Source organism: Pteropus medius, unplaced genomic scaffold (assembly GCF_902729225.1).
Source record: "Pteropus medius unplaced genomic scaffold, Ma_sr-lr_union100, whole genome shotgun sequence".
In the NCBI taxonomy this organism is placed as follows: domain Eukaryota; kingdom Metazoa; phylum Chordata; class Mammalia; order Chiroptera; family Pteropodidae; genus Pteropus; species Pteropus medius.
Window position 1 is genome coordinate 20,752,806 of NW_024349797.1, and position 22,236 is coordinate 20,775,041.

A 22,236-nucleotide genomic window follows, 5' to 3' on the forward strand; every position below is an offset into this window, starting at 1 on the left:
TGCCCGTGGCTTAACACACTTCAGCAGCTTGTGTTGAAACACAAGCCCGTTTCCTGAGCAGCGGGCACTCAGTAAGCGTTTCCGGAGGGAGCGAGCAGCCGCCACGGCTACAACGTGATACTTCGGAGTCAGACACGAATTCAGTTCCGGCGTACCGATAACGCGGGATGAACCTGGGCCCTGGAACAGGCCAGGACGCAGGCCTCGACCTCCTCACCCATCAAATGGGACCACCACCCGGACCGCCAGGCAGCGGGGCTGTGATTTACGCAGGCCCTGGCTAAGCGCGCCGGTCCTGTCCCCGCTTCCAGCCTGTCTCTCTCTGCGCCCTCACCACCGCTTGTCACCACGCACAGCACGCTCCAGCCACAATGAGCAGCCGCGCCGTGCCCTCTGCCCTCTCCCCGGCATGTTCTCGGCCTCCTTCAAGGTCGGGTGCCACCCGCGCCTCTGGGACGCCTCTCCGGACCCCTCCTCCTCTGCTGTTCCCCTGCCCCCAGGCTGGTCCCCCAGCTGCCGCTGCACTGGACTCGGCTTTCCACCAGACTGGAGACTGGAGAACAGGTCCCGCACTGTCGGCGCCGGCACCTGATGCTGCTCACGTATCGGCGGGCCAGAGACAGAGACCCAGACGCCGGGAGACTCCTGAGGGACGCACGGTGCAGGTGTGGATGTGGGGCTGTGTGTGTGTGTGTGTGACGGAGCCTCACTCTCCCCACGGGAGTGGAACGCTATTCCTAAGTCCCCAGTATCCTCTGGTCCAACACCTAACTCAAGGAGACTCCATGTCACACCTACATCTTCATTCACTGACATGCTCTGTCACTACATCACACATCCAGGTGACGAGGTGTCAGCACTTAGACACGGCAGCTCTATCTAGGTCACCCTTCAGGTTAGCCTACTTGCCCAACGGGAAGCTAGTGCCCTTCTGGTTCTAGAAACCACGGCCACTAATTCATTTTAGACTAATGAGAAGAACACATGAAAGCGAGGACTTCAAAGCCGACGGCAGCATTTCTGATGTAAACGCTGCCAAATAAAAACTGGCTTATTAATTTTAAATGACTTCACAGCATTTAAAAGAAAACGTGAGGCTGACACAAAGATTTTAAAACTCATTAGAGTCGGTCTTGAAATCACTGATATATTTAAATTGAAAGCTGCTCGTCTGACAGTTTTTCGTTCAGACACGCTATTGTGTGTGTCACTACGGTTAAGGCTGGGTGAGCACTTCCATTACAACCTTCACTCTCACGAGCTTATAATCTCACAATAAAAATTTGCTCCAGGCTTGACTTTTGCATACGAAAGATTTCTGCTTGAAATATATATTCCAAAGTACAAAATAAACCTGGCTGGACTGAAAACTCGGATACAAGATTACTTTTTGTACATCTTAGGTGAGAATAAGCTAGAATAAGCTAGAAATTTAGGATTGAAAATTTCCTTTCTAAACCATAAGGGTTAAAAATAGAGAAAGATTGGTAAAGTCAGTTTAGGAGCAAGGAGAAAAAGATAACTTAAAACTGATTTATTCCAGAAACCTCAAGATCATCCTTAACTATCTCCCAAACTCTTCACATGCAGTTTGTCACTAGATACTGTGACAAACTCTACCTTAAAATACTTCTCTAATCCCTCAGGCCATCTGGTCTTCTGGCCTCCCTATTGCAAGGTTATCTTTAAACAAGCAAGCAAAGCCAGGCCAATCTGATGGTGTGGCTCCCCAGGCTCCTGGTCACAAGCAGGACAGAAATTCCAGGGCCTGCCGAAGGCCCCCAGGCCTGGCGCCTACCACATTTCTGGCCTCCTCCTCCCCTCCCTCTCCCCCTCCCCCACCCTTCCTTCCCTCCCTCCGTCTGGCACTGCACCCTCCGGGCCAGGCCCTGGAACCAGGCCTTTGCACTTCGCCCTCCTGCCTTTCCACCAGCAAAGAACCTTTCCCTTAGGGCATTGGTGAAGGGTGTGCAGACCCACCTTCTGGTTAATCACGTTAATGGCATGCTTTACGTTTTAAAACCACATTTATATCCACTGACATGTCTGCTACATTCACAAGTCTGCAAGTGCGACAGGGCAGTTTGCAATTGTGGAAAATGAGGCTCAGGGATTTTGAGCCACTTGAGCAGGTGTCACATAAACAAGAACTGCTAAAGCCCCAGCTGTTTCATCCCACAATGGCCTGAGCCACAGAAGCCACAGGCATCCCAGGGAGATGCTTGTGTCAGACTCGGGGAGCTGGCCCCCACAAACCTGCAGTGACGTCCTTCAGTTCCAAGGGCTCTGTCTCTGCTCGGCTCAGCTGTCCTCTCCTGCACCTCTGCATCTGCCCTATTCACCCCAACTCCAGAGACCTTCACTGACGGCATCCCCTCAACCAGCAAGTCTGCCTTTCAAGCCCCAACTCAGGCACCACCTGATGCCCCCGGCGACACAGAGCTCAGGCACTGCCTCGGTTTACCGTTTTTGCTCGTCGATGTTTCCTGCCAATTGTTTTCCTGCCATCCCTACTATAAACGTCTGGAAGGCGAGGAACTCATATTACTTTTCTACCTCTTTATAGCACCAACCGCTGAACGGAAAGAGAAGCAAGCATTCGGTACAACTCCATTATCATCAGAAAATATTTCAAATAGGTAGTTACTTAACTTAATAAGAAAGAGAATGCTGTCACTATTTTTTTTACGATGAGACACGTTTTCAACTACTGATTTCTGAACTAATTTCTTCTTCAGAGCTGAAAGAATAAAGTTGACTTGTGAAAGGACAAAATTACCTGAATCGTAACACGTGACAAAGCTCGAGGACCGAAGAACACAGGTGGACCCGGACTGCTCTCCAAAACCATAATTCGGGTCTAAACTGCTGTAATCGTACGGCACTCTGCTGCAGTCACATGAGAGATGGAGAGAGCCAGCGGTTTCGAGGACAGTCGGGGACAGGGGTGGGAGGAATGCATACTCAGATGTCTGCCCAACCACAGGCAGAGGGGCGAGTCACCAGAGTGACATAAAGTGACATAAAGTATAAAAGTGCAGCCTGCCACAATCAGGAAGCCCTGGCTGGAGCGGACGGGCAGGCGGCGCGGCGGTGGAGCGTGTGCATCATCTACAAGGATACCTGGTGAGGTGATGAAAGATGGCAGGTGTACCTGTGGAGGACCCTCGGAGTCAGTGTGCAAGGCGTGGCAGTGAACGTCGGGTGAGGAAGAACGGAAAACGGAAGCTGGCAGTGCTGGGGAAGTGTACTACACATCGCCCGATCTTCTGCAGAACACGGAAGGTATTTTTTTTAAGAGAAAAATATAGTAGCCCAAGAGAATATAAGCCAGTTATCTGGAGAGCTGCTGGGTTAAACCTCCTGAAGGCAGAGAACCTGATAAATTCCTTCCTCGCTGCAAACTTCGTCTCTTAGAAGACAGAGGAAGAGAGAACAGGACTGACTGTCCAGGGCCACGGAAGCCTTAAGCAGAGCGGGGGTATGTTCTGTTAACTCAGGACAGTCCTCATTTATGTCCCATCAGGTCTAGCATTTGTCCCAGTAAAGACAAAGTGTCATTGTGCAAACTGGAAAAAGCTGTCTGTGAGGACGCAGCCCTGCAGCCCCACAGGGGCACTGGCCATGTGTGACTTACACGTGGAGACCTGGAAGCAACTGGTACCCCCGCTCAGCAAGTTCTGCCTGAGCCTTCTGTGCGACGGGCACTGTGCTGGCAGTGGTGCCACAGTGGTGCCCAGGAAAGGTCTCTGCTTGTGAAGATCACACTCCAGAGGAGGAGACAGATGACAAATAAATACAAAAACAACTACAGGCAGTGACAAGTGCTGTAAAAGCAGCAGCATGCCAAACTGCAGTGATTAACTTTATGTACCAACCTGGCTGGGCCAGGGCACCTATATATTTGGTCAAACGTGATTCTGGATGTTTCTGCGAGGCTGTTTTTAGATGAGATTAACATTTGCATTGGGGGACTGTGAGTAAAGCAGACTGCCCTCCCAAAGGGGGTGGGCCTCGTCCAATCAGGTGAAGGCCTGACGAGCACAAAGGCTGACCTCCCCGGAGCAAGAGAGAATTCTGCAGCAGGCTGCCTTCAGCCTCAAACTGCAGCATCGGCCCCTTCCTGGTCTCCGCCCCGCTGGTCTGTCTGTAAATTGTGGACTTGCCAGTTTCCATAACCACAAGCCAATTCCTTTAAAAAAAAAAAAAAAATCTTCATACATACACACACGCACACACGATCTGTTGGTTGTTTCTATGGAGAACCCTAATACACTAACCGGCTTGGTAAGGGGGCTCTGCTTTATGGTGAGGAAAAGCTTCTCTCAGAAAGTGATGTTTGAGCCGAAACCAGAAGACCGAGAAGGAGACGGGCATTTACAGACCAGGGGAAGCCCCAGGAGAAAGGGCGCGGACGCCAAAGTCCTGACGCCAGAGGGGCCTGGGCAGGACTGGGGAGCTAGCTGATCGAGGCCAGAGGGTGCGGACTGCGCTGAGCAGGGAGGAGGGGGCGCCCCGTGACATAGCGGAAGCGGAGTGGAGGCCACCTCAGCAGCCCCGCCTCTGAGTGTACCCTCGGTGTGACGCGAAGCCAGTGGATGCTCGTTATAAAAGATCTCAGTGCTCTGCACCTGGAGCTAGATTGGAGCGGGGAGAGAGGGGAGAGAGGTGTCAGAGTCATGCTGGAAGGAAAATGGATTCCAAAACAAGAGAAATGACAGCAGGAAAGCTCTCAGCCATCTTAAACAAATCCAAATCTCTCAGACCCAAAAAAAAAAAAATCTGACCTTGAATCCTGAAAGGACTTACACGTGTGATCGTGGATTCATCGCCAGTAGTCTGCTACAAATCATGGAAAGTTAGAAAGCTGTCCGAACACAAGAAACAGGCAAACGTCCCCATGCTACAATAAGAGAGTTAAACAAAGGACCACGGAGAACGGAAGTCTGCTGCTGACCCCTTGCAGGTTCTGTAAGAGCCGCTGAGCAGATGACCTGAGTGGTGGCATTCAAGTGACGCTGGCACGAGCTGTGTGGCTCTGAGGTGGCAAGGAGGAGTGTGGCATGCTGAGAGCGTGGACTCCGAGTCTGATGGGAGTTTGGGGCCCAGCCTGGCTACTGCCTGGCTGTGGGACGTTCGTGGGTCTGTCTTTCATAGTAATCACACCTCACACCGCGGCCACCGCTGGCATGCAGGGGCATCCACGCAACACACGCCATCCCAGGAGTCCGCCCCGCCTGCGACCTCTGCGCCCACTTCTCCCACACAGACTCAGCTACAATAGCCGGGCCCGCTCTGCTCGCGGAGGTCTCTTCTGACTCTAATTTGGTGAAGTCCGTCTCAGACCCTGAGGAGACCGACGCCTCCTCATCGTAAGAATAAGAGGAGGGAACCTTCTCACAGTGCTCGGCCAATAGCAGTCATGGCCCTAACTAATTCTTCCCTTCCAGAGTCTGCCACTAGGGATGCATACGTAGGACCCTCCACTTGAGGTCTGTCTGCCATCCCACGTGGGTGCTTCTACTAACGCACACACACCTGGTGACGTGTAATGATCCACGTGCGTGGCTTTGTCGGACATCTCACCCAGCTCTGGTTAGGAAAGTTGGAAGTTTTCCTAGAGAGACCCCAAGTCAGGTAACAAGATGAGGAAGGGCAGGAAAGCTACAGTTCAACAGGAGGCTGCCGGGGAGAAGCGTCAGCAGGCGGACAAGGATAGGAGACAGAAGTGTCACTCGCAAACACGGCAAACTAGAGATCTCGGAATCTGCACCTGAAGAACTTTTAGACGACACAGCCTGGGGCTGCTGGGCCTGCCCCCTTGTACGAACACACTGCCAAATGTCCTCCACAGGTGTCCTCCCTCAGTCCCCAAAACAGGAATATGTGCCACTGACATCAGACGTGACTTCCCTAACTAGGACCACGAATACGAAGAAAAAGCATTTCATTTCCTGAGTCCCCCGAAGGCTGTTGGAACAAAAGCGGGAAGAAAGAAACAAAGAACACAAGAGTCCCCAGAGGTGAGGTCTGTATCTGTCTGAGTTGCTGTAACAGTGTACAAAACACACGAACAGTTACAAACATGCATCAGGTTTTCAAACGACCCATCCGCAGCCTATGTTTATGAAAAGTAGATGCACGTTTAGGATGAGTAATTTACAAAATCAGAAACGTTACATAAGGACAACATTCACACATTTAACGCAAATTAATAATGGTCAAGGTCAGCTATCGAGAACAGGCAAGGACACAGGGCAGGGAGTTTCAGCAAGACAGCCAGAGGCTCTAACGAAAATGACAAAGGAACTGGACACGCTCCAGAGAATATGCAAGCCTGGCCTGATTTTCTCGAGTTCTGGTGTTTTCTCATTTGTTGTATCAGTAAAAGCTGAATCAGTAAGGATCATAATAAAAAAAGAGCCACCTGCTTCGTCACAGACAGCGGGGAAACCACAGGCCTGTGGCTTCCTTGAAGAGCGAGCATCCCCCCTGTGCAGCGGAGACAGGCCGGACACGAGGGCTTTGCTTCAGGGAGCTGAACCCTCCGGCAGCAGGCGGGTTCAGACCCACGAGCACAGGCTTCACAGTCAGTAAGTCATGCCAGCTTTCTTAAAGTAACAGCCCAAGACAGATCTAAACGAGACTGCTCTACCCTTAAAACCAGACGTCTTCATCCCCAAACTAAGAACAAAACAGCCTTAGAGACAGACTGTGGCCCGGCCAGCCAGTGGCTAGAACAGGCCGGGGTCTGGCTGACCTGGCCCAACCCAGCCGAAGCGTGGACGCCCTGAGCCTCAGGCAGCCTGCTGCACAGCTCGGATTCCTATTTGCAAAGAGAGAGCTAACGCCGCCTCACAGCGGTGGCTGTAAGGGTTAGGGCAGTGCCAGGGAGGGTGGCTCTGACAAGGTGGGCAGGTGACAGGGGTATCAGCTGAGGCTCTGGGGTCCCTGCGATGTGCTCGGGAGCCACTCCCACCTGCCTTAATCTTCCCTGTCAGCCTCGCAGGGATGTGGCGCGGGACGGGACGTGCGCCATGGAAAAAGGCCTCCAGCCAATTCAGATGGACGTCTTAAGAACAGAAACCCTCCTTGCTCCCCTTCACCCCGCACCCTCTGCTCAGTTCCTGCTATCGCAGCCGAGGGATAAATCTCAGCTCACTGCTGGGTCCCAACGCCTCCAGCCCACTCCAGCCTCTGTCCGTCCCTTCCTTCTTCGCTTCTGCAGCCACTCATACCCCTCACCCCTCAGTCAGTAGATGTGACACAGCCATGAAGCTGGTTGAGAACAAAAATGTCACATGTGGAACACATTTGCCTTCAGGGAAAAATTTAAGTGGGAATGAGGTCAGGAGAATGGTATCTAGGGAGCAGTGTCATGGCCACGCTTTCAACTTGGTGCCATATTTGCAATTTGTTTTTAAGTCTAAAAAATTATTTCAAATAAAAAGCTTTAAAAAAAAAAATCTCTGCATCCCCAGAGGCCCTCATCTCTGTCCCCAAGTGTGGTACCTCGCACTTGCTGAATTAATAAATGATCAAGAGGATACGATGGGTTAAAAACAAAGAGAAGACAGCAAATCCAAGGCCAGGAGGAGGTGGCAGCTGGTCTACCTGAGAAGGACCTCACACAGGCCGCCAGGCGGAAGGGAAGGGCCCACATTGACACAGAGAGCCCCACGCCACCTGCGAGGGACAACGTGGAATGCAAGCTGTGCGCACACTGAGAAGCACCAGAATACAGCCTCTGTCACCAGAGGAGGGGATGTCACAAAATGCACCCTGACAGCGCAGCTCGAGCACATGCGTCTATACACACGGCTACAAACGGCCTTGGACGCTGACGTATAGTGCCTGAGAGTTTAACGGTGTTGAGATCTTTAAAGTACGCTGATGCCCAGAGGTTTTTACTCTAATGTGATGCTCGTTCCTGAAGGCTTTATGTATGATCAGACTTCTACGTAGATGTGTTAGGAAAATGTAGGCTAAATCTGATCTCTGGCAAATCATATCTCGGGGCTACCCTTGTGTGGCTCTGTCACAGGAGAACATGAAAAATGGGAGAAGCGACTCTTTGTATTCAGCCACAATTGCCACATGCTAAGAACCAAAGGTGACATCTTCCTCTCTCTCTTGGCGGCCCTGTTTTCAGCACGTTTTGAGTGTAGCTGCTCTCCTCATCTGCCACAACGGCCCTGGCTAGGCAGGAGAAGTTGCCTGTTCAAGGAAGACTGCCAACTTGACTCCGGCCTGAAGCGTAAGGCAGACGACGTGGAAGCCTGCTACAATAAATTCAGGACAGTTAAGGCACAAATGAGTTTCTCCGTCTACCTACATTCCCCTGCGCCTCTCAAATTGTCTGATGAACCCAAAAGAGACATAAAGGGGCACAAATCACTTAAATTATGAGAGCGATGGATAAATAGTAAATTCATACACACGCCTCTATTCTGTTAAACTCTGTACATTTGCATTTACCTAAAAGAGCATCATATTCAAGTTCAACAACACGGGAACATGTGCATGTCCCTAAGAGAGCTCTTGACCTTAGGACAGGCAGGTGCCCCACACTGCAGTGCCTGGTGCATCAGATGGGCTTATCAATGAAACAAACAGTTTATTCACAGGATCTGTTGAATTCTTTTTCATAGACACGGATGAGAAATATTTGGACTATCATTCATCTTTATTAAGTCAAATCTGATATAATGCGCTTCACTCTCACACAATTACACTACTTCAAAGTTGGGTTTAAGCCAAATCCTACTTTCCACTGATTTCTAATATAAAACTAGCCACATGTTTCCATGCAAAATGCCCAGCTTGGAGCCGAACTCTATTTTTATAGGTTTAAAATTCTGAAACAGTTTTAAATGCCATTAAACTGCCTTCAACCATTAATCCTCTCTTCTTCCCTGGTTTCTTTTTCACAAACTGACAGACATTTTACCACCACTTAGGGCTGTCAATCCACGCAAGCCTTTCTCAGCATCTGTCTGAGCCACGTTTCTAAATTTAGCATCTAGAGTTTTGGGGCTGACATTCCTCAACCATTAGGCTGCAGTATGGAGTTTCACCAGCAGGTGCTATATCTTAACATGAAGCCCAGGAAGTCCTCACTTACTGTCCCCGATGGGTTCCGCCTGACTTTAAGGGAAGCGAGGTATAACGAAACCAATTTTACCACAGGCTAATTGATATAAACTAGAGTAAGTTCCTATAGCATCTCATCACCATTACAGTGAAGCATTAAACAAAATTCGAGGATCTGCTGGATGCTTTCAAAATTATTGGGTTTGAGGCTTCTGGTTACATACTATCATCTATTGAACATCTAAAGGACACACTGTATACTGAACAGCTCAAGAAGAATACAATGTAAACACAATGTAAAAAACGTTAAAGACCATAAAGCCCAAGCCCCTGCCCCACCATGAGGACCACCAGGGGCCTGGAAATGATTTAACCTGATTTTAAGACTGGAGCAAACAAACATTTGCATGAATTTTTAAGATTTAAAAACACGAGACCAAAAACCAACGACAGCAACAAAAAAAATGAGACTTTGAAGCCATTCCGAGCTTGGGTCCCTGGTCTTGCAGGAATATTTTTCGTTATCCTCGGCCACGAGGAATTTAATCTTGGTAGAAAAGGTTAAGATATGTTAACATGAAGTACCGTGGGGACAGGAGGAGAAGCAACTTAAAACAATAAAAAACAAAGCAATCCAATAACGTGGTGGCCCAAAGGACCGAAACACAAAATGGCAACATAAATGGAGCATTTTTTCTAACAAGCCCTACTGTAGCGAGGGCCTCACATACCCTGGGGTCAGGTACTGTATCATCCCATTTTACAGATACGGGAACGGAAGCACAGAGGCCAGGATGACGCAGCTCCAAGCATGGCTGCGGGGAATCGAACCCCAGCAGGCCAGCCCCAGAGCCCACTGTCACCACACCGCCCGGCCAATTCCTTCTCATTCTCAGAGGAAGATGTCCTCCTATCGATCAGCGTGGGCCTGAGGCCTCGCTCACAACCTTCTAGAGGTTTTTACATGACACTTTCACTTAGAACTAGTTAAAAGCCATATAATGCACCGTATTCTTTGAAAAACATAAAGAAATGAGTATTATAATGAGTGAATTGTCAACATTTTACTACTAAAATACATAAAGAACCACATATGGACCTTCATTTTCCTGGAAAATTTATCCATGGAGCACTTTTTGGTATCAGATACATTTTCTAGCTTTTAAATTTTCACTGTAATCTTGTTTTCCGAAAAAACTTAGCAGCTGAATGTGGATTTAGAACTTAGGAACAAGTGCTGCTCGTATCAACACTGGCCCCTGACGAAGTCCGACAGATTCAAACCAGATTTCAGTGACATGTCTGTAAAAATGGAAACAATGGACTAAAATACATTTTAACGTAAAAAGCAAAATGTTTACGCATTCTTGCTACGAAGTCAAGTGAAACAGTTGCACGATCCATTTCCCTTCCTTCCCCGCCCCATTACACAGGTAGAGAGACCAGTCACTCACCTGGATGACTTTGTAGAAGTAGGCGTACTGCCGGGCGGTGTTCTTATACTGGCTGAACACGTCGTGGATGGCCTGTGTGGACTGCAGGTACCGTACTTCGTCTTCCTCAAAGTAGAGGGGAGTGTCATACTCGCTGGGGAGCGTCTGAATGTAGGGCTGCCAGAAAGAGTTCGGGTCGGCACGCTCACACAGCAGATGAAAGGCCAGCGTGATATTTCCCATGGCCTGAAGAATTCGGTCTTGAGAATACAAGGGCCCTGAGGAACCCAGAAGTTAACAGCGTAAGTTCCACAAACCTCTTTAACGTGTACTCGAAATACACATATTAAAGTTATGGAAATTATTAAAAATTCTTGTAACACTGAAAATAACGTGCGTCTTTGTTTTTGACAGTTTTCTACTAGGTCGGGTTGCAAGCATGGAAAACACTGAATGTGGATTTAGGGGGATATTTCGCTAGCTGAGAAAGAACCAAATATGGTCCTCAGTGCCACAAAATGAAATTTTATGTATTTCCACCATTTTCGCTTTGCTTTGAACAGTCAGAAGTTATTCTCACCCAAAACTGAATTTTTAGCAGATTCAACAGTCATCAGTAATTTCCGTGGAACCCATAAAAATAACTCTTCTGCCTAGGAGGAAAAATACAAGAAAACAGTAGAATCATCAAAACTCATTACATTCTTCATTCCAACCGTGTCTATGGCCAGAAGTCCCCCCTCGCGAGGAACACAACTGGAGGCCGCAGATCAGCACCTCATCTCTAATTACCAGATGTGCTCTAAACGTGAGCATTTACGGTGTGGATAAATGAGTGGAAGCTGGCTGAAATCCTGTTTCCAGTAGAAAAACTATAAAATATATACTGAGGAGACAAATCAGAAAAGGGACTTTGAACTTTAATTTGAAGCAAATATAACAACTTGGGGTAAAGCACAAAGGTGATGATTTTAAGCTCTGGTATACTGATATTTTTAAGTTCTGAACACAAAACAAAATTTCCACCTTCAACAAAAACCCTACTGTCCACGTGAACTGCTCCCACTACTGTTTGAAGATAGAGTGACATTCCCTCCTCACACGCTTGTCTTTAAAAACAAGTTACTAGAAAAGCGCAAGCCCATAAGATAGATTATGGTTTACTAATTTTTTCCCGAAAGTATTTATTATCTCACATTCTGGCAACATGAGATGATTTTCTCAGTATGTTCTATACGTGTATTTATACTGCTTACAGTACTTTGATTGTGGTGGTGGTATCATGGGTGTTTGCATGTGTTTAAACTCATCAAAATGTATACCTTAAATATGCGCAACTTTTTACATATCAGTTATACCTCAGTAAAGCTTAAAAAGATCCACGCACAGTGAATACAAACCATGGCTAGGATACTTTGGGCAGCATCCACACTAACGATGCAAGAGAAGAACGTGTGACATCTTATTTACTCTTGACTTTTACCAATGTCTATCTACTATTTGAATTATTTCTATGTGTGTCTTATCCCTTATTATAGATTATAAGCATCATGAAGGAAGAGACTCTGGTTTTTTTTGAAGCCTGGTATAATAGCAAGTAAGGTACCGTTGACATACTAGATGTTTAATAGGTATCTAATAAACCGGTATATGGTTTATGAGTCTAACTACAGCCTGGCCAGAAACGTTGCTGGAGGCTTGAGGGGGCCTTGTAAATTACACCCATTTCTTCCACTCAAGTTCTGAACTGAGACACAAGACTACAACAGATGGTCACCCAAAATATCACCTACAGAATCCCAGAATTAGACAGACTCTCCCACCTCATTACAGGCAGAGCTGGAGCCCCGCAGGCCTCCCCGCGCGTGGCCAGCGCCTGGAAAACTTAGAGGGTGGCGAGAGCACGGCGCGATGCATGTGAGGGGCGGCCAGCTCCCACCGAGAAAAGGGCCGACCCCAGGTCCTTCTCCCAAAATCGTCAAACACACTGAGTTCCCCCTCTCTCTCGGAGAGGCAGAGAGAGGCTGCTGCTCCCTCCATCGAGAAGGAAGGACCAAGGGCGGAGGAAAAGCACCTGTCCACCAGCAGAGGTGTATCTTCTCTTTTCCTATCAGCTCTGGTTTGCCGTTTCGGTAAGTGGTACCGCCAACCCTGAGCTATCCGTCGGGAGCACTGGGAAGCACGCTCAACGCTGTCCAGGCTCCAGCCCAAACCACACCCGACCCGCCGCAGGGCCCCTCGTGCTCCGCACACAAACCGCCCGCACCCACTTCCTTCTGTGTTTCAGTCTTGGAATCCTGTGAGGCACGTCCTCTGGTCCCCTAACAGAGGCCCAGAAATGTGAACTGACTGGCCCTCGCCACTCGTTATGCGCACGGCTCCCAAGGAGGACGAGCTGGAAGGGGCTGCCCGGAGCCCGGCACCAGTTAGGGGGCTGCTGCGGCAGGAGAGGGAGCATTGGCTGCACGCTGCCCACCTGCCTGCAGGCTCAGAACAAGCCCCAGGCTTCTGCTTCCACGTCCTGTGCCCTCGATGCGACACCACAATCCAGACGCACTTAGACCCCCCCAGACTGACAGTTTGTGAACAAACTTACCTTGATATCTCTCGTTGCTCTCAGACCAAAGCCCTCTTCTTTGAAGTCGACCATCTCAAAACCCTCGACAGAAGCTCCATTTTCAGAGGCCCATTTCATTAGATCAGGAAAGTAATCTTCTCTTTTTCCATCAAAAGTAACAGACAGGCCTGTATCAATCCACATTTTAGAAAATAAGAGCTACCTTTAGGACAAAGATCATTCACACCACTCTCAGAAAAAAAAAACACAGTCGGTAACTAACACAGGAAATAGCAACAACACTCAACACTGAAAAAATCAAAACTAATCACCAGACAGTCACAGTACATATCTTAACTAGAGACAGATAGGCAAAGTGAAAGCCTAAACTCCCTGTGGGTTACAAAGGTATGTTTAATGGGCCCAGGTGACATGAACACTGACGGCCAGGCTCTGTTAGGTGACATGGTGGGGACAGGAAAAGCCTTGGCGACCACCGCAAATTCGCAGATCAGCTGCCCTGGAAGGCCGACATGCCATCTCTCACACGCACATGTGCTTTAGCGAAATTCCCATGAAAACGAAAATCAGTAGCTCACACGTGTGCCAGACACCATGTGCGAGGGCGAGCCCCGGCCCTGAGGGCACAAAGCTGGAGAGCTGTGACGATGGCCCGCCCAGCAGTCTGAATGCGCTGGGTACCCGTGTCAGTGGAAGTAAAACTCAAAACATAACAGGTGTTTTAAAAAACAAGTAGTTTGACACCACCTATGGAAATTTTAAAAATAACTACCGTATACTTTCTACGGGGTTATACGTGAGGTGGAAAAACAGTCACAGTGAAGACAAACCGCCACCCCCGAGAGGGAGGGGAGGCGGGGGAGAGAAAGCACGGGGCCTCGGCTTCGCCTGAAACGTTTATTTCTTAAAATCAAACACAAAATAAAACAGACGGTGGGGGGAAGGGAAGGGATCAGACCAGCAGGTGGGAACAACGGAAAGGAGAACGCGGACGGATGAGACCTCGCCACGTATTCAGTTCGGGCAGCAGATTCTTAGGTGTTGTTCTATTATTTTCTGGACTTTTTGGAATGTTTGAAATATTCAAAATGATGGAAAGTCATGTGCAGAAAAAATCTCTCTTTTTTTGGATGAATAAAGGCAGAGAAACAGGAACTTCATTAACGTGAGGACCGGGAGTGGAAGCCAGCCCAGGGGCCTGGGGCCATGTCACCACCATATAATTAACAGTCAACCAGATGTGTGAAGTGGGATCCCCAGAGAGAGTGTTGTGCCTAACGCCAGGTGTGCAAAGGCACCTGCTAAATGAGGAGAACAGGTTTCGGGGTTTCGTCGGGGACAGTCTAAGACCAAACGCACTCCTCGCTTGCTGAGAACGAGTGAGTCCTCCAGGACGGCTCGGCTGTAGCGTCTCTATTCAGGGGATGCGAACGCCCCTCAGCCATGTCTTTGGTGAGCCAAGACTAGCACAGTCTACATTTAGTGCAAACAAGCACATCATCATGGAGCCTGTCACCATCTAAGGACATCTAACCCGAAGGTTGCATGTCTGTAGGTGTTTATGGGAAAGCAATAAATCTACCACTTCAGAGAGCAGATAAAAACACACCCTCAGACTCGCTTTCCCAACAATCAATACACTGGGAATCTGGAAAGGTTTTCCTCATCCTTTTAAATGCAGGCTCCTTATTACGTCTCCTCCTCCCACCGTCCACGTGGGCCTGGACACCAACCTTTACCCCCTGTGCTTTACAGAACAAAAACAGTAGGTATGTTGAACAGGCTTTTTCCACGGACACGTGGCCCCATGGCCGGCCTGGCTGAGAATCGTTCTGATGCCCACTTAGTACACCCTGTGAAAACGCAGCTCGGGACGCGGGACCACAGCTCTTATTTAAACAAAATTTGTTTGAGTTGATTGTAAATCTTGATAATGCATTAACTGACCAGTATATACTTGTGTGCTGACCACACACAGCATTATGGACTGACCTCAAACCCTAAAGGAAACACAGTATGGAAAAACAGATTTACATATACAGTGCGTGAGATAAAAATACATGTGAGCCCCCAGAAACAAGCATTTTCCCCCGTAAAGTTCATCATTTTCACCCCTCCCGAGGCAGGCGACAGCGCCTCGGCAACGGGCGGCCTGAGCGCTCTGGGGGCAGTCCTCCCGCCCCCGCCTCGGCTGCAGCCCCTTCCACAGCAGCCTCGCCAGCAGACCTATGCCAAGTCTCTGCAAGCTCTTCTCAAAACACGAGTATCATTCTAGAAACTTTACCTTTCTGTTTTTTCCGTATTTTCTCAACTAGGGACCGGATCTGCACGTACTCTTCCCACTCTTTGCCCGGGCCCGGTGCAGGACTACTGCATTCTGCAACACAAAGGTCATGGCGCTCAAGCATCTTTCTTTCAAACTCACCTGCTAGTCTTCGGAAGAGAGAGAGGATTTGGGTTCTATTGTTGCTGTTTGCTTCTTTTTGAAGGACGAAGGTACTACAGCCATGATGACAAACACGAGAAGTTGAGTGTACTTTTCAAAGAATATAAACCCTCTGAAACCATTCAAATGTCACTTATTCAACCGTGACTCCCATACCCATGTGTGAGCACCTAGCTTACATCTACCTTCCTCTTGCTGATGATCATTCTCCTCAGAATATACTTGTAAACGGGAAAACCTAAAAAGCTATGCTAAAATGCAGAGCATCTCCCTGAGAACTTTTCGAGAAGGCAATACTGACAGTCAACACTGCTTTCTAGTTAAACCCCATTACGGTGGCTCTCCAAGGGAACCACTGAATTGGACATAAGGACAATCAGTCAACAAACATTTCACATTCATGTGTAAGGCACTATATTAAGCACTCTGGGGGAGTCGCAAAAAGAGACAGCGCAGTCATTGCTAAAAAAGAAGCTGAGATGTTACTGTGGGGCCAGAACTGAAGGACCGGCAGCCGAGGCCGGTTCTGGAAGGTGGTGGTGCGCTGGGCGCCCAGCCTCCAGTGGCTCTTGCCTTTTCAAACAACTGTATGGGTTTAAAGAGAGAGCCTTCCTCATGCTCCTGCTAAACCTGTTGGCCCCTTCATTCTCCAAAAAGCAGCATATGTGGGAAATGACTAAGAACCAGGTATCTGTTCACCCATAACCATCAAGGTTGACCAGTCCTTACTTCGCTCTTCCACCAACAAATACTGACCGAGGCCCTAGAAAACAAGAAGGTAGGGCCTGTCCTCACGCTGCGCAGTCCAGTGGGGGAGACAGGTGTTAAGTGGCCAGTACGTCAGTGCTCTGTGGGGGATCCGCACTGTCCCTGCAGGAGGAGGACACAGGGCTCATGGGGCCGGGCACTCAGGGAGGGACCGGACTCTGACTTGGCTGATGCCTGCTTCTGTCAGGGACAGAAAGCTACATTTTTATTTCGGGTTTAGCCTGTCACATAATCTGAACGAAAGGGGCAAAGAAAATGAGACAAATGCAGTTAGTGGACAGAGTGACCACAGCTAAATCTGAAACATACATAGCACCAATTAAAAAAAAAACCAAAAGTTAAAAAAAAGTTACCAGTTTATACTAATTTCCTAAAGCAAGATATTTAATTTCCTTGAACCAAGAGCCCTCACTTCGGCCTGTGAAAACTGGAAAATGAGGACTGAATCGCTGACAGTAAAGGTGAAGCGACAGCGTGAGGGGCAGTTCCGAGGGGCCGTTCCGAAGACCGCCCCCACCCCCGCCAGAGGCCTGCTGTGCGCACCGCGGGCTGACAACCCTAACACCCTTCACATGCCACAGCTCCCGGGGCCCTCATTACACCGCCCGACGGCCTTATCCACTGATGTGAACGCTGAGACTCAGCGGGCTTAGTAGCCTGTCCGAGGCCACGCTGGTAACAAGCAGTCGAGACCGTCTCTGCCCACCGGGGCCCACGATCCGGGCGCCTGTGCCACCGAAGCTTTACATTCAGCACGCCCCCCAGGCCTCGCGAATAGTTACACGATGCCAAAAGGGAGCAGCAGCTCCACGCCACAGGTGAGGAGGCTGCAGGCTAACGGGGTTCAGGAACTTGCCCAGGTCACACGGCCGGCATCACGCTTCGCCCCACCCGCGACCCTCCCACGCAGCACCGAGCCTGCGGAGAGCGGAACTTACTCTGCAACAGCTCGCTGGTCAGGTTCAAGGTTTCCTTTGGTGACACGCTCGCGGTAGCTCCAGTGCCCGATTTTTGCGTTTTTACTCGACTCTTCTTACCCATTTTCTGACTACAAAGAGAAAAAAAAGACAAAGAGAAAACATTACATTTCCGGAGAACAAAATCAAGTGGCTTAGCCTTCAGACGCTAAGATCTTCCCTCCCGTGTGCCACAGCCCGAAGTTTCCACCCGAAAAAAAAAAAAAATGTGTAACAAATATCAGTATTTAGAGGCTCTCAAACAAACAAAAATCTGCTTTGTAGTCTTTGGGAAATGTTTGTTCCTTTTCACCTACCAGAACTATAGTAGAAGCAAATTTTCCTCTAGAATTTTTTTTCGAATTACGTAGATTTTATTGTGTATACTAACATGTTTATTCCATGACACTACAGAGATAGGAATTACGTATCCATATGTGTATCATAAGCTATGAATCATCTGGGCACAAAAACCAATATACCTGTATTCTCTCCGTGCTTTGCTTTAAAAGAATTCTCTAGACATTTCAGAGTTCAAACTTCAGAGAGAGCTAATCTAACGCCTTCATTTTCTTCCGTGGAAAATGCGAAGTGCCTTGCCCAGGTGTCACAGAAGCTAATAGCAGACCACAGTCTTGAAAGAGGTCTCCCCGTGCCCCCTATCTGGCACTTCAACTGCCCACAAGTCCCATCTGTTCTAACATATAAGAAATGACCAGAACATTCCACAAGCAGATGAGATTGTGGGACACAGGATGCACCAATGTCTCTTCTCTGCATCCCAGGCACCCCCCTCCTTATCTACTGAGGGCATCTATGTGGCGGGCCACTGAACTTGACCTGAAAGTAACTAAAACTAGCAGTAAGTCTGGAAAGAAAGGCTTTAATCACACTTCAAGTGAGCACGGCTTGGCAGGAAGAACTGTAGAAATGCACTCTTGGTGGTGGGCTGGCCTGGCCTCTTCCTTCAGCCCTGGTGGCCAGACTTCCTTTGTGTTAGGTGCTAAATGACTTTGGCGAGGCACTCCAAAACACTTTCTCCCTCTTACCAGCCCTGTTTTTGGTGTTAGAAAGCAACAAGTCCATTTCTTGTAGAAAAGGGAGCGCTTGCCACCCCAGTGTGGCTTAAAGCTCCATGGGCACTTAACGACCAGGGGCCCAAGCATCTGCGTGGTGCTCTGCGCTGGTCAGACTGCGATCCTGCCACCACCTCCCTGCATCCCTGCCACACCCAGAGGCTGGTGGTGACAACAGCTGTGTCAGGGGGCTCAGACTCAGGTACGACTTGGTCAAGAGCCCACAACCAGCAAGTAGCAAACCCACGGCTTCCAACCTAAAATCCTGAGTTCCGTCTGGCACACAGGCGGGCTCTAAACCCAAGGGCACATGCCAAGACAGGCTCTCCTAGTCCACATGCCTGGGACCGGACTGGGACCGGGCTAGCGGCTGCAGGGGACACGCAAGAGGCGACCAAACAGGGGGTTGCAGGCCTGCACCCCCAGGGATGAGGAGGTGGGGAAGAGAGGCTCTCAGCTGGAGAAGTTTCTCAAATACATAAGAAGAGAAACTAAACAGAGAGGGTACGTCTTAAGATTCCGTTTGAGAAGGTGTTGGAATCCAGTAACAGCAGTTCCTGAAGTCTACTTCCTCCTGCCTTTTTCAGCTAAGACTTTCCCAGCATCGTGGGTCTGAAATAACTACCTGCCGTCTTCATGTATGATTCAAAAATTTGTTACATATAGTGAGTAATTTCCATTGGGATTTCGGCTGGATCTAGGGCTCAATGCCAAGTCAGGTAGGTATCCTAAACATCCTTAACGCTCTCGGTGGAGAAAACGACCCATTAGAAACTCATCAAGTTCCTACAAAGACCAGATATTTATCTTCAATATTTATTTCAAGTATTTATAACAGAAAAATATAAAAATGTGCAAATTAAGTAGGTATACACATACATACACACACACACACACACACACACTCACTCAAGTTAAAGTCCAAATGTTAGCCAGAAGGTACAATGCTAAATGAAAGTTATTCTCTTAAAGTTTAGATTGAAATCAGGTAAAATGTACAAATTTTTATTGAATTATCTGAACAGAAACAAAGATACGGTTTAAAAAAAAAAAAAGGATTTAATACTAAAGACAAAAGGAAATATGTAGAAAAGCAACGCAGGGCTGACGAATGGATCCTCCGACCAGTCACAGTTACGGCCGTTCGAAGTGAAGGGCCTTTGTAAGCAGGACCGGGGAGCCGGGACTTCCACACGCAGCTACTTTTCTTCACCACCAAGATGGTTTAAAATCTACAGAATCCTCCAAGTGTGGTTCTTTAAAACACCACAAACTACTCAGCAAGTCCACCAATAATCTCTCCACCTGACAGATAAAATGGGCTTTAGAAGACAGTAAAATAAATGCATACTCAGTTATTACCTAAAATTGCTAATATGTACCTGGAGCTTGTAATCAACAACTTCTGACCAGTCAAGTGAGTCTTTTACATATAATCTCCGTAGTGGAAGAAACAGGTCAGGAGAAATAAGATAAAGTGCATTTAGGGACCTTGGCTGATGGTGGGGGTGGCAGTGAGGGAGGGTGCTGGATGCCCAACTCCATTTTTACGAAGTATAGTTCACACATACTGAACAGACTGAGATGAAATTCAGCTGCGTGGGTTTTGTTGTTTTTTTTTGTTTTTTTTTTTCAAAAAGTCTAAATGGAAAGGATGTATATTTGTATTTTTCCTCAGTTGCTTTCAACTAAATACAACTAGAATAAACATTTTTGATTACACTTATTTAGCAATTTATCCAGGAAACCTTAGCTCAGACCCAGCATCTGTTTTTCAATGTATCCAACTTTTACAGCTGGATCGACTGAAGGAGAGAATGGCCCAAAGGCTTCCTCCTGCCTCAGGCACCCAGCTGGAAAACGTACTTAAAGGGAGTGGAGAGCCTGCCTAATCTTTGTATAGGAAGAAAAGAATCTCACTAAAATACTTTGCAGGCTATTAGAATCAGATTACTACATTCTGAATTAAAACAAATTATAGGATGATGGCTTAGGAAAATGAAAGTACTCCCAAATTTTAAAGCATTTAACCGTGCAATGTTTTCTCTCCTCCGGGAACTGATAAGGCATATAGTCCTTGCGTTGCATGGTAGCATGTTAACTGAAACTATACAGTGTATCAGAAACATGTCCTCTCTCTGCACAGTAGCAGGGCCTAGTGGTAGGGTCAAGCCATACTAATTTATACCAGTTTAAGCGGCTAACTAGCACCCATGGTTCCAATCTCTATCTCTAAGGAGGTCCTGCTGTGCCACAACTCCAAGTAACGAGTCAAAGCAGCAGGCAGGCAAGAAGGTGGAATTAATTTCAACTCAGGAGCTACTAAAGTATGAGGATGAATGTAGACCTATACATCTCATGGAAGTAACATTCCAATCTTTATACAGGACAAATTGATCTGTCATATAGACAGATATAGATAAGATATATACATTTACAAACTTGAGATTTTTTTTTAAAAAGTTTCTTGCTTTCTAAAATATTTTTTGCTATTTTTCCACTAGTTTACGCCATCCATGATTTTATAGATGCTTAACCTATTTCTGATTGACTTTTCAATACATAATAGTTTTCATTTTAAACTGCTATTGAATTAAGTTGCAAGTACACTTAAATTAAAATGAGCCTATTTAAAGGAAGTTGCAAAAAAACCTTTCATAAAGCAAGGAATCATTTAGTATCATGAATAATCATTTCCTATTATATCTTTCTAACAACAAAAAAAAGAAAAACGTTAAGTGCAAAGGAACAGCTGTAATCTGTCAAGAAATTACCTTGAAACCACCCACATTCCTCTCCTAAGGATTCTAGATTCTAGAATCATGGAATTTCAGGTTTGGAAGAGACCTTTGGGGTTACGTGTGTTGACCTTCAACCCCACACTTTGAGCGTAACAACATCTAATGTCATGCAGCAGTTATGGCTTCCAAAGTGCTTTGCGATCCTCCGTCAAATGCCAGGCTGAAGACCCCGTGAGAGGCAGGCAGGGCGTGTCATCCCTGATGACAACTGCACCACCTGGGGCTCCCTGCTGCTCGGTGGCAGAGGCAGGGACAGACCAACCGTTCTGAGGGTGCTCCTCTGTCCCCGACACACAGCACTCCTGGCCATGGTGGCTGCTCCTTCACTTCCGCCTCGTGAGATCTGTGCTGCTACATTGAGAGCTCACGATCCTCCCTGATGTGACCAGTTCTGCCTTTAAAAGAGAAGCAACCCTTCGAATTCTTGGAGACAGTAGTCTGCGCCCTCCAGAGTCTTCTCGTCTCCAGACCTTTGTCCATTTCTCAAAAGTGGACAAAGCCACTGAGATATATTATACTTCGGGGAACTTTTTTCCTAAGTCAACAAAACCCTTCAGATGTGCTCTGCGAAGGGCACGGTTCAGTGGGACTTCCGCCTTCTGGAGCCCGATTCAAGGAGATCTGACTAATACACCTAAGACTCCCCTAGCTTTTCTACAAGCCAAGTGAGCAAATGAAATCATTCATTAATTCAGTGCAGTTTTTGAGTATCTAATCTTAAGTGCAAAGATGAGTGAGGTGTGATCCCACAGCCTTTAGGATAAGATGGCAGCAACTAAAACCTTCTGCTACATACACTAATCTCCAGCAAGACAGATGAGCGACGTTCAACAACTGAGCTCCTGAACCTAGACAGTTATTCATGCTAACTGTCACGCTATTTCTAGGCTATTGAAACTGTGTCATCCCTGCCACATAGTGTCCTATGGCAGGTCCCCAACATGACTGTCTTCATAACTGCATCATTTGGGCATTTACTATACCAGGAACTGAGGTAAGCATTTCACATAATAGATGATTATAATAAATATGCCCGCTTCACAGACGAGAAAGCTGAAGTTTAGAGAAGTTAATTTTAAGCAAGA

General features: G+C 47.7%; 1 protein-coding gene across 3 annotated transcripts in view; it reads right to left on the reverse strand.

Annotated features, from left to right (window-relative positions):
• The window catches only part of LOC120619684 (actin-histidine N-methyltransferase), a 56,814-nt gene that overhangs the window by 29,945 nt on the left and 4,633 nt on the right, over positions 1–22,236 (reverse strand). For all 3 annotated transcript variants that reach the window (XM_039884196.1, XM_039884195.1, XM_039884193.1), the window contains exons 2-6: positions 17,257–17,366; positions 15,389–15,481; positions 13,123–13,271; positions 11,107–11,179; positions 10,548–10,804 (exon numbers count right to left, since the gene is read on the reverse strand). In XM_039884196.1, the coding sequence (XP_039740130.1) occupies positions 10,548–10,804; positions 11,107–11,179; positions 13,123–13,271; positions 15,389–15,481; positions 17,257–17,359 (675 nt within the window). In that variant the 5' untranslated portion in view covers positions 17,360–17,366. The remainder of the gene's footprint in view (positions 1–10,547; positions 10,805–11,106; positions 11,180–13,122; positions 13,272–15,388; positions 15,482–17,256; positions 17,367–22,236) is intronic.